The following is a 14,855-nucleotide window of genomic DNA, read 5'->3' as shown; positions in this document are numbered from 1 at the left end:
TGCTGCGTCTGCCTGCCTGCTTGCCTGGGACATCAGGGGGTGACCCGAAAGCTCCCTGTAGCTCAGTGGTTCCCAAACTTGGGTCTCCAGCTGTTTTCAGACTACAATTCCCATAATCCCTGACCAATGGTCTTGCTAGCTAAGGATGATGGGAGTTGTAAAGGTAAAGGGACCCCTGACCGTTGGGTCCAGTCGCGGACAACTCTGGGGTTGCAGCGCTCATCTCGCTTTATTGGCCAAGGGAGCTGGCATACAGCTTCCGGGTCATGTGGCCAGCATGACTAAGCCGCTTCTGGCAAACCAGAGCAGCGCACAGAAACGTTGTTTACCTTCCCGCCGTGCTTTTGAACTGCTAGGTTGGCAGGAGCTGGGACTGAGCAACGGGAGCTCACCCCGTCACGGGGATTCGAACCGCCAGCCTTCTGATCAGCAAGTCCTAGGCTCTGTGGTTTAACCCCCTTGGGCCAATGGGAGTGGTAGGGTGGTTTTATTTGCCAGGACGGTGGGAGAACCAGCTTGCTCTTCTGTGGCTGTTTGTTCTCCAAAGGAATTTGACAAATTGTTATCTCAGTTTAATCTTTGCTTCTGTTCTCTCATCTCCTTCCTCTGTTGGTTACCTGTTTGTGCTTTAAGGTGAGGAGCGGAGCCTCGGGTGTCATTTGGTAAAAAGGCCTCAGCCTGGGAAAGGACTCTGCCTGGGGGAGAGACTTTGAATAGTTGCTGCCAGTCAGTGTAGACAATACAGAACCTGATGGACCCAGTGGTCTGAATGAGTGTAAGGCAGATTCCTAGGCCAGGGAGGAGGCTGAGGCCAAGGCAATCCAGTCCATTGCCATGGGGGGGGGGGGAGAGGCTTTTCTAACCTTTGCAGTCCTGGCAGGAAGTGCCAACTTGTAGAGACCCCAAAGTGGAAACAGACCTCATGTGCCTTTTGCACAGTAAGGCCTCGGGGCCGCACCCAAGAGCAGGAGAAGCTGGTGCCCCCAGATGGGCGCAGGAGGCTCCACGACCAGGGCAAAGGGCAGCCAGGGGTCCCTTTGCCCCCTCCTGTGCCCTAGTTCCCAACCCGCCTTCTCCTCGGCACCCTTCCATGTTTCTGTCCTCTCAGTGCATCTTACACAAGCATCAGCAATGCCACCCTCTCCTGAGACGTGCTATTTCGAGCTGTTGACAAGAAGACGCCTCCAGACCGAGCCAACTGCTCTTTTTCGGGCTCAGGGGTTGCTGCCTGTCCTCTTTGGACACGTGCTCAAGACGTGCTCCTGCTCTGCTTCTGTGGAAGGGCCACGCATGCCCAGCAGCAGAGGCACTGTGTGCCTGGGGCAGGATTCTTGGTGCGTCGTTTGCCGTGATTCACACCCAGTGTCGGGACCTGCCACTGCACTGCCATCCTTAACCATCCTCTGCAGCTGGAGGCCATAAACGCCTCTCAATCCCAGTGGCCAAGAGTCGCAAGAGTGTGGTGGTTGCCCTCAGTCTTCCTTTGGCGGTGCATGCCTGGCGGTGCATGCGCAACGCTGCTACATGCACCATACAGATGGCAGAGGGATCCTCCGCTCATGGCAGTGGCAGCGGAGGAAACCACACGCAGTGGCGGTGGCGCAATGGTGATGGCTCGCACTGCTGCACCCGGGGGCGGTGGGCTGAGCCCCATGCGCTCTTGTCACCCCCCTCAGAGATGACCGCCGCTCCCGCTCCCTTCCTCCGCCACTGCTTCCAGGCTTTCTTCAGATTCTTATCTACGTTGGTCTTAACTGGGCCTGTTCCTCTGCCTTTCCAGGCTCGATAGGTCAGTTGGTTAGAGCGTGGTCCTGAAAATGCCATGGTTGCAGGTTTGATCCCCTTAAGGGACAGCTACAGAGTCTGCAAGGGATTGGACTAGATGATGATCCTCACAGTCCCTTCCAACTCTATGAATCTTCCCAGATTCAGTTTCATTGTGTTATAGAAAAAATAAGGGGTTTGGTTTTTGCTGCCCAACTGAGTCCCCTAAGTCCATGATCAGTCAGAGATGAATGGATGGAGGCAAAACCCATAGAAAGCAAGGGGGATCTTTATTTTTCTGTTGCAACAGAGTTCCCTCCCCTCTGTGCAAGGAGGTAGGAGATACCCAGAACAATGGTGCGCAAGCCCCTATAAAGACTTTTGAAATTGCCCAAGACCACCCCCCAAAACATCATACATACATCACAGAAGGTGGTGATCTCCAGCGGAAATTTGAGAGTGTTGCTTCTCCTCTGTCTGCCAGGATACATGATAATGACTTACTTGATTGCATTTTCTGAGTAGCCTGGCCATTCCTTGGAGATGGCAAATACTTCAGTTCCTGAATTTCTTACACATTTTGATAGTTTGCTCAGCTTAACTAATACTTGACAGACTGTATTTGCAGGAAGGTGTAAGCCCCTACAGTCCAAAGACAATGGGAAAGCTTTTCCCATTTCCTTCCTCCTTGCAGAAAAATACTTGAGGTCAAATTGGGAGAGTCAAAATGGCCTCAGGATTGCTCTTCTGTGCTACTTCAAACCCGCGTACATTTATGAACATTCATTCTATATTTGAGACCTTAGAATTCTGATAAAAATTGGATGATACGGATTCCTCTTGGATGACTCTGGGCATGTGTACATGATGAAAAAAACGCCCACATGTGTGTGTGTTGCCTGCTTAGCGGACTGGACTGCTCTCCCCGCAAGGAATGCATCCCACTAATCACACTTTTTCAGGAATTCAAGGCTGGCCGCTGGGGTTGGGTTGTTTTTTTTTTTTTGTTCAGGTCTGGAAAGAGCTGAATCTCTCTCCCCCCCCCCCCCCCCGGCCTCCCACTTGCAGAGCAGTGTGTTCCTGCAAGCTCAGGAGGAAAATGATCTCCAGTAAACAAAAGAGGGAGGCAGGCAGAAGGGTGTGTGTGTGTGTGTGTGTGTGTGAACTTTCCCCTACATTCTGCCTGCTTCCCTCCCTCGCCCAACCCCTTCCCTGGCACCCAGGCAAATACTGTAGAGAGGAAGGCACCACCCAAACATCCCTCCCAGAGGCGGAGAGTCAGCTGAGGGAGGGGGCTGGCAGCGATATAAGCCCAAAGGTGTCACTCAAGTGGCACAAACAACCTTGCATGGCACAAAGCAAGCTGGAGAGCAGGGCAGGAAGAGAGGAGCTGGTTGCCGGAGGAGAGGGGCTGATCTCCCTAGGAAAGGAGGAGTTGGTGGCGGCATTGGTACTGGCCGAGCAGGCTCCTGCCGGGCCCACCTGTGGTCCCACCAAGCTTCTCTGGAGACAGAGATTTGCTAGCTCAGTTTCAGAGGAGACCCCCCCTGTATGTCCTGCCTGGTCGTCCCCACCAACAGCTGGGCCAGCGGGGGCCACGCCATGGAGCCCCCACGCAGCCCCACGGCAGCCATGCTCTCCATCTCTCCTCCGGTGGATTTTGTGCTGGGGGCCACGGCCTGCTGCATGGCCTGCGTCTTCACCAACCCTCTGGAGGTGGTGAAGACCCGCCTGCAGCTGCAAGGGGAGCTCCGCTCGCGGGGCACCTACCCTCGCCATTACCGGGGGGTCCTGCACGCCATGGTGGCTGTCAGCCGGGCTGATGGACTCCGGGGGCTCCAGAAAGGCCTGACAGCCGGGCTGCTCTACCAGGGACTGATGAACGGTGTGCGCTTCTTCTTCTACTCCCACGCCGAAGACATCGGCTTGACGCAGCAGCCGGGCGGGACCATTGTGGCGGGGGCCGTGGCCGGGGCGCTGGGGGCCTTCGTGGGCAGCCCAGCCTATCTGGTGAGTCTCCTGGTAATGCTCTGCCTGGCAAGCCGAGCTGGCTTCAGGGCAGCGGGCAGCCTTGTGTCTCTGCTTTGTAGCAAGTAGAAATATGTTATTTTGTCATCTGAACCTTGCACACAGGCCAGTTCTCATTATCCCCATCTTGCAGAGCTAGAACTGAGGCAGGCAGAAAGCTGGCCGAGCCCCACAAATCTGCAGTGAACCCGTGCCCTGTTTTGCCCGTGCATCAGGCGGTTTCCCTTTCACATGGCTTGCTCCCATTTTACAGAGCAGGAAGCTGAGGCAGTTGGCCTCTGGCCATGAACTGTGCTTGTGTCAGAAATGGGATTTTTCAGCACAGGTCTGCCACATCTGAGGCATTCCTGTTGCGCCTCTCTTGCTGTGTCTCTCAGATACCCGCTGGCGGTCTGTAGAACAGCTGTGGCATTCCCCCACCCCTTGCTCATTGAGAGCCGAGTTCAAATTCCCAAACAGCCATGGAGCTCACTGGATGATCCCTGAAAGTATAGTCTTGAGCCAGTCTCAGACTCACCCACCTCACAGGGTAGATGGGGGAATAAAAGGAGGAGGGAACTACATATACCACTGTGAGTTCCTTGGAGGAACGGCAGGACAGAAACGGAAAAACCCTGGAGGGCTGAGCAGTTTCTTCCACAAACAGCTACCAACCACCCCGGAAAATGGCTGCTGGTTGCTTGGGTCTGTCTGTTTGTCCAACCGTCCGTCCTAGAGCTTTAGGACAGACCAGCCCTGTGTGGGGTTGCAAAAGTTGCTCTGCAGCATTCTGAGAAGCTGTTCCTGTTTTGTAAAGCTGCCAAGAGTCTTGTCCCAGCGAAGGCAGGCTGTGAAATGTGTTTGGGCAACGTAGGAGCAAGATTCCCAGGGGATGGCTGACCTTCTCACAGCCTCCTCCTTGCCCAGAAGAGAAATCATGTGCCCCAATTTGGGGCAATCTTGCTCATTTGTGCCTGGGATGCAGAATCCCTCTTTGCTAGAGGGTTTTTTTTAAGTGCATGTGAAATGCACGGCCTATCAGTCGTGATCAAGCTTGTCCCTAGTGTGTTTTGGGCTGCAATTCCCATTGGCCCTATCCTGATGCCGGAGGAGCCCAGGTGAGAGCCTTTCTCCACCCACCAACCTGTGGTCTGAACAAGAATCCCAAGTAGCTCAGAGGATGCTGAGGTCCAGCACAGAATGAAGGGAAAGTTGTGCACTTTAAAAGATACGGCACAGAGTGAGCACCAATGAGGAAAAGATGGGGGGGGGTACCTATTTTTCTGAAGACCTGGTGGTTAAGACATGCTTAGAGAGCTGGGGGCATAGAGGAAGGGTGGCTATTTTGCTGTCTGTGTTACAGCCTAACACACCCTTCAGAGGAGCACAGGACTTCTGAAGACGAGGCCAAGACCTGGCAATCATAGGAGCCGACCCAATAAAATATTTGAAGGGGCTCCTCCCCCCCAAAAAAAAATCTGATTGGTGTTGCCATTCAAACGTGTGTGCTGCATCTTGTGATGATGTGGGATGGGACCTACCTGGGCCCCCTCCCCAATATTTTATGGAAGTCGGCACACCTGCTGGCAGGACCCTGCTAAACTCTAGCAAAATCTCCAGTGTCCACACTGCACGGTTCAGGGAGAACCCACCCACATGGACACCCACTGGGCTCCAGCCTGCCTGAAATGAGGATCCACTTCCCTGAGGGTGAGGCGGACCGTAAGCCCTCTGTAACTTGGCCTAGGGGCTGGCCGTTGGGAAGAGGAGCTGCGCCGCACCTTCCCGGGGTGCTCGAAAGTCTGATCGCCAGCCAGGTAGAGTTATGTAACTGTCCCCAAGGTACCTCTCCAGGGTGTCGACAGAGCAGAGAAGGTGGAGGCGTTATTGTTGCCTGCAAGGCCGGGCAGAGTCCTCCTCTTTCTGCAAAGGAGCCAGTGGTTCAAACAATCTGCAGGGAGGGGGGGACGGGACTCCCGCCACCCGCCTCTGCTCTCGCTGACCTTTCTCCTCTGCTTGCGACTCCAGGTCAAGACGCATCTCCAGGCCCAGACTTTGGCCGCCATCGCCGTGGGGCACCAGCACAACCACCAGGTGAGCTGGGGGTCAGGAGGGTGGTGGCGATGAGGCTTTGGGAGGTGAATTTGCAGGGGATGGCCTCTGTGTGTGTGCGTGTGTGTGTGTGTGTGTGTGATGTCTAGTCTGTTGTGTATGCAGGAGGAACACAGAAAACCGTCTTCTATCATGCCAGGCCACCTAGCCATCAGCTGCCAATAAAAAGGTAAAGGTACCCCTGCCCGTACGGGCCAGTCGTGTCCGACTCTAGGGTTGTGCACCCATCTCACTTAAGAGGCCGGGGGCCAGCGCTGTCCGGAGACACTTCCGGGTCACGTGGTCAGTGTGACGAAGCTGCTCTGGCGAGCCAGCACCAGAGCAGTGCACGGAAACGCCGTTTACCTTCCCGCTATAAAGCGGTACCTATTTATCTACTTGCACTTAGGGGTGCTTTCGAACTGCTAGGTGGGCAGGAGCTGGGACCGAACGACAGGAGCTCACCCCGCCGCGGGGATTCAAACCGCCGACCATGCGATCGGCAAGTCCTAGGCACTGAGGTTTTTAAAACTGGGAATGACCTTCTGCATGCAGAGCAGACGCTTTAGCGGAACCTCCGCCCCCCCCCCCCAGCTAGGACCATTTAAAGGGGAAGGGGTTTGTTGCTGCAGAGAAGAGGGGCAAGGATTGATAGACACAGCCAGCCAGGAAGAAAGCACTGGGTGAGCACACCCAAGACCTTTGGGCTGAGGGCTACCATGCTCTGGCAGCATCATCTTGGCACTTTCTGTATAAACGACAGCCAGCCAATCAGCAGCCACCGTAACTGCCAGGGCCGGCCTTTCCATTAGGCAGGGTGAGGCAGCTGCCTCAGGCGGTGCTTGTGGGGTGGTCAGCAGCAGCAGCAGTGACGTGTTACGCCTGTGTGTGTGTGTGCCACTTCTTCCTGAGCCTGCAAAATGGCTTGGAGCAGCTCTCCTTGTTGACCACTGTCCCGGGTCCTAGCAGTCGCCGCAGAGGAGGGCTGGTTCATTGACAAAGAGGCCAGAGGCGCCTCTAGAGCAGGGATGGGCATCGCAGTGCCCTTATAGGTGATGGCGTTAGACTCCAACTCCCAGCTGCCAAGACGGCCAAGGAAGGGCCATAGCTTAGTGACAGAGCTTCTGCTTTACATGCACAATGTCACAGGTTTGAGACCCGGCAGCGTCTCCAAGTAGGGCTGGGGGTGACCCCTGTCTTGAAGCTCTGGAGAGCCACTGCTGCCAGTCAGTGTATAAATGAGACAGACCTAGATGGACCCATGGACTGCCTCGGTATAAGGGGTGGTATAAGGGATGGCCAGAGTTGAAGTCCAGCGATATTGTCTGGCTTTGCTCAGCCCTGTTCCAGCCAACAGGGGCTATTCTTATTCTTCCAGGGGGTTCTGATATGCCCACCACACCAATATTTAGCGTGCCATCTTAGACAGCTTCATGCAGGGGGCAGCAAACTTTTTCAGCCAGTCTACTGTCCTTCAGACCTTGTGGAGGGCCGGACTATATTTTTTTTTGGGGGGGGGGAGGAACAAATTCCTATGCCCTACAAATAACCCTGAGATGCATTTTAAATAAAATGACACATTCTACTCATGTAAAAACACGCTGATTCCCAGACCGTCCACAGGCCGGATTTAGAAGGCGACTGGGCCGAATCTGGTCCCCGGGCCTTAGTTTGCCTACCCATGGCTTATGGCATGTTAGAGGCAGACTCTGCTTCCTCTTCTTTTCTCTGCCCCATTAGGTTTAAATTTGGATTATGCCTGGCCTCTGCCGCTGAATTTCCCCTACCCCGTTCCCGGGGCAGAACGGAACAGGGGTGGGGGCTCTCTTGCTTTTAAGGAGAATCTCAGCCCTCTCACTTTGCCAGCCTGAGAACCAAGCGAGTGTTTTGCAGCATCCAGAGTTGCCGAATGGGAGGAGTTGGGGAAGGAGGAGAGAGGGCAGAGGGTGACGTTGGCTTGTTCCTGAGCTCAGGTGACGTCAGCTGTTTGTGCCGCTCCGCACGGATTGCTTTCCAACCACCTCAGCATGTTTGTTTTGCAAAACACGGACGTCCTCTCTGCACCCTCCCCCTTGGCCTGAGCTCCCTCCGGCTGGCTTCTCTCCCAGCAGGGAGGCGGAAGCAAAGGGGGAAGGGACCTCCAGCTGTGCCACCAGTGTGTGCTGGTCCCAGGCCCAGGCCCAGTGGCCAGAGGGCTTCTGCTTAGTGGCTCCCTTTGCCCTCCCTGAGCCCACCCACCCTCAGATCAGGAGATTCAGAGCTCTGGCCTGGATAGTATCCACCACACTCCATCCCTCACCTGGTTCAACTTGTGTTCAGGTGTTTTATGCAGAGTAAACCCACAGCGTTCAATAACACTGTAAATCAGAGGTATGAGATTCATACCCTCCAATATTTCTCCAATGAAAAGAACAGCTTCTAGAGCCTAGGACTTGCCAATCAGAAAGTTGGCGGTTCAAATCCCCGCGACGGGGTGAGCTCTCGTTGCTCTGTCCCTGCTCCTGCCAACCTAGCAATTCGAAAGCACAAAAGTGCAAGTAGATAAATAGGTACCACTCCGGCGGGAAGGTAAACGGCATTTCTGTGCACTGCTCTGCAGAAGCGGCTTAGTCATGCTGGCCACATGACCCGGAAGCTGTACGCCGGCTCCCTCGGACAATAAAGCGAGATGAGCGCAGCAACCCCAGAGTCGGTCACGACTGGACCTAATGGTCAGGGTCCCTTTACCCTTTATTCAACAACAACAACAACTGGGTTGCCCCAAACTCGGGGGGGGGGGGCTTCCAACATATATAAAAACATAATAAAACATCATTAAAACAAACTCCCTATACAGGGCTGCCTTCAGATGTCTTCTAAAGGTTGTCTGGTTACTTATCTCCTTGGCTCGGGGGTGGCATAACTCCATAGCCTCCAACATTTATTTGATGAAAATAGGGACATCCTAAGGAAAAAACGGGACATTCCGGGATCAAATCAGAAACCAGGATGGCTTCTGTAAATCTGAGACTGTCCCTGGAAAATAGGGACGTTTGGAGGGTCTGCAGATTCATTGGTCTGTGTGCTGCACCTGCGTTCCCTGGCAAGGGCATCCTTCCATCATGTGCCCATGAAGTCATCCGTGGCCATGGAGCCGAAGTCAATGGAAATGAAGATGGACCACTTGGCTCTTGTGTCCTCTGGCGTTCCTCAGTCTTGCTGTGGCTTATGTGAAATCCAGATCCCCCATTAGAGAGGAGGACCACTTCTGGGGTGAGGGGGCAGAGCCAGAGCATGCCATTTCACCACTTGGGGTGAAAGAGGACCATGCCGCCTGCCCTGGGCATGCAGGGGCCCACAGGGGCGCCACTTCAGGGTTTTCTGCCGCCCAGGGCAGCTGCTTCACCCTGCCTCATGGGTGGACCAGGTCTGGGTGGGGGGATTACCAGCTGGGGATGGCTTTGGACCTTAAGTGGGCCTCAATTTCAGGCCCACGGAACCAAGAGAACAGTCTTCATTTCATTTCAGAGGTACTCCCCCTGCAAGATCTCTTTCTGCATTGGCTCCCAGTACGTTTCCGAGCACAATTCAAAGTGTTGGTGCTGACCTTTAAAGGCCTTGCTCCAGTATACCTGAAGGAGCGTCTCCACCTCCATCGTTCTGCCCGGACACTGAGATCCAGCGCCGAGGGCCTTCTGGTGGTTCCATCACTGCGAGAAGTGAGGTTACCAGGGAACCAGACAGAGGGCCTTCTTGGTAGTGGCACCCGCCCTGTGGAACACCCTTCCTTCAGATGTGAAGGAAATAAGCAGCTATCTTATCTTTAAAAGACATCTGAAGGCAGCCCTGTTTAGGGAAGTTTTTAATATTTAATGCTGTATTGTTTTTAACACTTGATTGGGAGCCGCCTAGAGTGGCTGGGGAAACTCAGCCAGATGGGCGGGGTATAAATTATTATTATTATTATTATTATTATTATTATTATTATTATTATTATTATTTCTCCTGTCTGATGCATGCAACAACAGCCTTGGTGGGTGGGGCAGGGTTGTTGTTGTTGTTGTTTTGTCCAAAGCAAAATGGGCTCTTTGGTGTCCCTGGTAATTTGCACTCCGTCAAAACCCTTCCTGAGCCCCGCAGGAGTCTGGAGTGCAGCTCTTCATCACTAAGAGAGGAGGAACTGCAATTTGACCTCGTAGGCTTGGCCCCTTTGCCTTCAGACAGTGGCGTAGCGTGGGTTGTCAGCACCCGGGGCAAGGCAGGTAATTTGCGCCCCCCAACCCGTGGATTTGCGCCCCCTAACCCTAACCCCCAGATGTTGCGCCCGGTGCGGCCGGCCCCCCCTGCACCCCCCACGCTACGCCACTGCCTTCAGATTAAGTCTGGGTTGAGGCAACCATCTCGCTGGCATGATGGTGTTTCTCTTGGAAAGAGAGAGAACGAAGCTACAAAACTAGTCATCCTAGTGGCGCAAGCAATAAAACTGCTAGCACATTTGCAAAGCTAAGCAGGTTTCAAATTGGATAGGGGATAAGGGGCAGTAAATTGGATAGGGGACAGTATTTTAAGGGGGGTGGACTAAATGGCCCTTGGGACGCCATCCATTTCTACATTTCTATGATTTAATGCACATCACCTCCAAATCCTGGGAACTGTAGCTCTGTAAGGGGTAAACTATAGTTCCCATATTTATGGGGAGGATCTGCTTGAAGCCTGAGAAGGGTGTGGCTTTCCTTCCTGCCTCCCCCCCCCCAGACTGAGAAGAGGGGGGCAAAGCCACAGATGAGTGTCCTGCCACAGTGGGCCAATGCAGGCAGCTGCCCCTGCTCTCTGCTGCCCCCTGCAGACTAACCCTTGCAGCTTTTCTCCCCCTGCAGAGTGTCTCCAGTGCCTTTGAGACCATCTACAAGAAGCAGGGCCTTCTGGGACTGTGGCGAGGGGTGAACGGGGCCGTGCCTCGCGTCATGGTGGGCTCGGCCGTCCAGCTGGCCACTTTCGCCTCTGCCAAAGAGTGGGTCAGGAAGCAAAAGGTGAGGAGGGGGCCAGAAGGTGGGGGAGATGGTCCATGGCAGTTGCATGGCTCTGGTTTTGTCATTGCCTCTGGAACAAAGGTCTAGCTTATCAGCAGCACCTCAGACCCACCCCGTCCTAAACCCCTTTCCAAGATGAGCCCTGCCAGTTTGTTCAATTCCTTGATCCTCTCACCCCTTCTATACCCCACTTGATCCCTGCACTCTGCAGAGGGTGGCCAGTTCATCAGGACATCCGTTCCACACAGGATAGGAGCGGGGCCTTTTGGGTGGTGGCACCAACCCCTTGGAATTCTCTCCCATTAAATGTGTGACAGGCGCTGTCTCTGTTGCCTTTTGGCACCTGCTTGAACACCCTCCTCTTCCAACAAACCTTTTAATTCAAGACCTTTATCCTGCTTTATCTTTACATGGTTTAACTGTTTCATCGCTTGTGTGTTGGCCGTCGTGGGCTGCTTTGGGGAGGAAGCTGGTATATACCTTAAATAAATAAATACAATATTCAGCCTTTGTGGCTTTTCTCGATCCTGATGCTGTCGAGAGCGGGTGGGGTGGGGCCGACTCTCCCCCCCTTACTATTGCCCTCTTCTGCCCACAGTGGTTCAAGAAAGACAGCTGGATGGTGGCGCTTGCTGGTGGCATGATCAGCAGCGTGGCTGTGGCTGTGGCTATGACACCCTTCGACGTGGTGAGCACCAGACTCTACAACCAGCCAGTGGACGAGCTGGGCATGGTAAGTCTCTCATGCCAGGGGTGGTCACTGGCAGCCTTAGGAACCCCAAGAAGCTTGTGGAGGGAGGTGAGGAGTTTCATGGCTCTGAGCCTAAATAGAAGCAGCCTGGGGCATAGTTCAGGGATGGGGAGCAGCTGCAGCCCCCCAAGGTGCTGCTGAATTCCCAGCTCCCACCGAGAGGAGTTGCAGCACCCTTGTTCCGCGGCTATGGGTCCTGCTTTTAACCAGGCGCTCTCCCCTCTGCCACCCACAGGGCAAGCACTACCGCGGCTTCTTCGACTGTGTGGTGCAAGTCACTGGCAAGGAGGGTGTCCTGGCCCTCTACAAGGGCCTGGGGCCTGCCTACCTCCGCCTGGGACCACACACCATTCTCAGCCTCCTCTTCTGGGACGAACTGAGGAAATTCACCTACCAGCTCCAGGGGGCTTGAAAACCCTGCAAGAAAAGAGGACGTTTCCAGAGAGAGAGGGGCGTCCGCTCTCTTCCTCCCTCTCCCCGCCTCACTGATGGGACCAGAACTTGGACTGGGAGGCTGGTCTTTTCCCAGGCAGCTCTGGAATGAAGAGTGGGGCGCTGCCTGTCCTCTTTTCCCTGGACCAGAGGTCTTGGGTGGGGGGGCGGTCGTACAGCCCCTTCTTCCAGGAGACAGTGGGGAGCACCTGGTTCTTCCCCATCTCGTTTTCTCACTCATCGTGTGACACCAGAGAAGTGGCCTCCAAGAACCAACTTTGTGGTTTTCTGAAAAGCAAGAATTGCAAACACACACTCGGTGCACGAGAAGGACGCAGGAGCAGCTCCACATCAACGTTACCTTTTTTGGGAGGGGTGAGGCTGCTCAGGGAGGGGCACCCCCAGACTTGCTGCAGCCCCACCTGTGCAGATTTGGGTGTTGGGTGGCTTGCAAACAGTATCCTGTCCATTCCCTGCCTTGGGACACGCACGCCCTGCAACCAGAGGGGTAGAGAATGGGCACCAGGCGTTAACAGACCAAAATAAAAGGGTAAATGGCATGAGAAGGCTGGCCCGGCGAGCCTCTCCCAGTCATGAGGCCTGATGGGCCAGTGCAGAAGGCTCCAAAGCTTGGGTCTAAGGTAGACTGCAGCACACACCCCTGCTTGTGCCTGGGGAAGAGGAGGAAACCAAAGAAGCGACAGGGAAAGGTGAGCAGAAAGACGAAACACATGTGCGGAGAGTGAGAGGCAAATTGAGTCGCCCTTAGCAGAAGAGGCTCCTGCTTTTTGAAGAGGCGGAGGCTTCTGTCTTAGCGGCAGTGGCACCCTCACAAAGCCCATTCAGTCCTCGGGAGTTGGGGAAGGTGCTGTAGCTCTGTGGCCTCCTTGCCATTTGCAGGCAGTCCCAGGAGGTTCAGTCTCCCAGCCTGAAACCCTGGAGAGCTGACAAGAGGTCTGTTTTGAACCTCTGAACCCATCAGATGGGAGTTCGAGGAGTGCAAGCAGGAGAGCAGCTGTGGCCGCTTTCAGGAACAGCAGAGCTGTGTTTTGGGTCGAGGTCGAAATCCTCCGGAGACATCTGCGACGCAGGCAACGCCTTAGCCTCTGACATTTGGACCCTGCCAAGTTCCCGCCTGTCCTCCTTGCACCTTGCCAAGAGCAGAGCACCCCCCCTCCCGCCGGGACTGGGGAAGGGGGGGGTGGCAGGTTTGCTCAGCAAGGTGATCTTGTTTCCTCCAACAGCTGCTGTAACAGGAGCCCAGTGGCTGGGCAGAGCTCAAGCCCAATAAAGATTGTTTCTACTTTGTTGTATTTATAGCCCTCTCTCAGGAGGTGTCATTTGGGGGGGGGTTTCCATGGATGAGTAGGCAACCTTCAGTTCAGCAAATAGGTCTGGGGGTGGGTTCTAAGCCACATTAGGTCTCCTTGCCCCCGCTTTCTTTCCAGGGGAGTGGGCAGGGAGCCCCTGTCCCCCAACCAGCACAAATCTAGAAAGTCAAGTGAACCCTGAGTTGCTAAAGCGCCTTTAAAAAGTCAGGGGTGGGAACAAGGGGACTGGCCTGCCCCACAAGGTTGTTGTGAGGGTCACTCAGATGATGGTGTGTGTGGTGTAGGAATATTGGGGAGCGCTATATAAATCCCTTTGTGCAAACGCTGTCAGAGAGACAGAAAGAGAGAGAGATGGAATCACAATGTACTCTCTTGCCTACACAGAACCCACCTGTGCAACCCCACAGGTAAGAGGCTTCAGTGGGTCCCCCTCCCCATTCTATGTTCTCACTTCTTATCTCTAGTCCACCTTTCCCCCAAATAAGCTCAGGGTTGCGGCAAAAAGCGTATAGTTAAAGCTATGGTTTACCCAGTGGTGATGTATGGAAGTGAGAGCTGGACCATAAAGAAGGCTGATGGCCGAAGAATGGATGCTTTTGAATTATGGTGCTGGAGGAGACTCTTGAGAGTCCCATGGACTGTAAGAAGATCAAACCTATCTATTCTGAAGGAAATCAGCCCTGAGTGCTCACTGGAAGTACAGATCCTGAAGCCGAGGCTCCAATACTTGGCCACTTCATGAGAAGAGAAGACTCACTGGAAAAGACCCTGATGTTGGGGAAGATGGAGGGCACAAGGAGAAGGGGACGACAGAGAACGAGATGGTTGGACAGTGTTCTCGAAGCTACCAGCATGAGTTTGACCAAACTGCGGGAGGCAGTGGAAGACAGGAGTGCCTGGCGTGCTCTGGTCCAGGGGGTCACGAAGAGTCGGACATGACTAAACGACTAGACAACAACAAAAGTGGCAAAAAAGACCGTTCTCCACATTTTATCCTCACAACAACCCTGTTAGGCAGGATAGGCTGAGAGAGAGCAACTGGCAGTGCGCTTCACGGCTGAGTGGGGGATTGGAACTTGGGTCTCCCCTGCGATAGCCTGGCACCTGCAAAACCACTCCAGCCCACTGGCGCACCAAGTTCAGTTTTTTCCTCAAGCGAAGGTGGGAGAGTGTCTGCTGCTGCTGTCTTCATACCCCGCTTGTGGGCGTCCCCTGGGCATCTTGTTGCCAGGGAAGCAGCGTGTTTGGGGAAGGGAAGAGGGAGTTGTGCCAACCAGGGCAATGGAGGGGCACTCCCTCTTCACAGGCCGGGCACTTCTGAACAGCATCTGCGGGATAAATAGCCACACCCTCCTGTGGACTTTCAGCTTTGCACATAAACAGGCACCTTCGTCAACATCACACCACGACCTGGAATCCACCAGAAGGTGCCACCTCACCAGGTATACACTGTTGACTCTCTATAGGTGC

General features: G+C 54.4%; 1 protein-coding gene across 2 annotated transcripts; it reads left to right on the top strand.

The window, feature by feature from the left end:
* Positions 1-3,082: 3,082 nt before the first annotated feature.
* SLC25A34 (solute carrier family 25 member 34) lies at positions 3,083-13,367 on the top strand. Of its 2 annotated transcripts, XR_014514545.1 has the most exons (6): positions 3,083-3,774; positions 5,800-5,865; positions 10,719-10,871; positions 11,470-11,604; positions 11,858-12,625; positions 12,901-13,367. XR_014514545.1 is itself a non-coding variant. In XM_083454232.1 (5 exons), exons 1-5 carry the CDS (start codon positions 3,316-3,318, stop codon positions 12,032-12,034), a joined length of 990 nt encoding a protein of 329 aa, XP_083310358.1. In that variant the 5' UTR covers positions 3,083-3,315; the 3' UTR covers positions 12,035-13,367. The 2 variants fall into 2 exon arrangements, 1 of the variants encoding a protein (XP_083310358.1); XM_083454232.1 differs by having other exon boundaries at positions 11,858-13,367.
* Positions 13,368-14,855: the final 1,488 nt, after the last annotated feature.

This window comes from Podarcis tiliguerta (assembly GCF_965153285.1).
Source record: "Podarcis tiliguerta genome assembly, chromosome: 8".
NCBI classification, from domain to species: Eukaryota; Metazoa; Chordata; class Lepidosauria; order Squamata; family Lacertidae; genus Podarcis; species Podarcis tiliguerta.
This window is presented reverse-complemented; position numbering and strand designations above follow the sequence as displayed.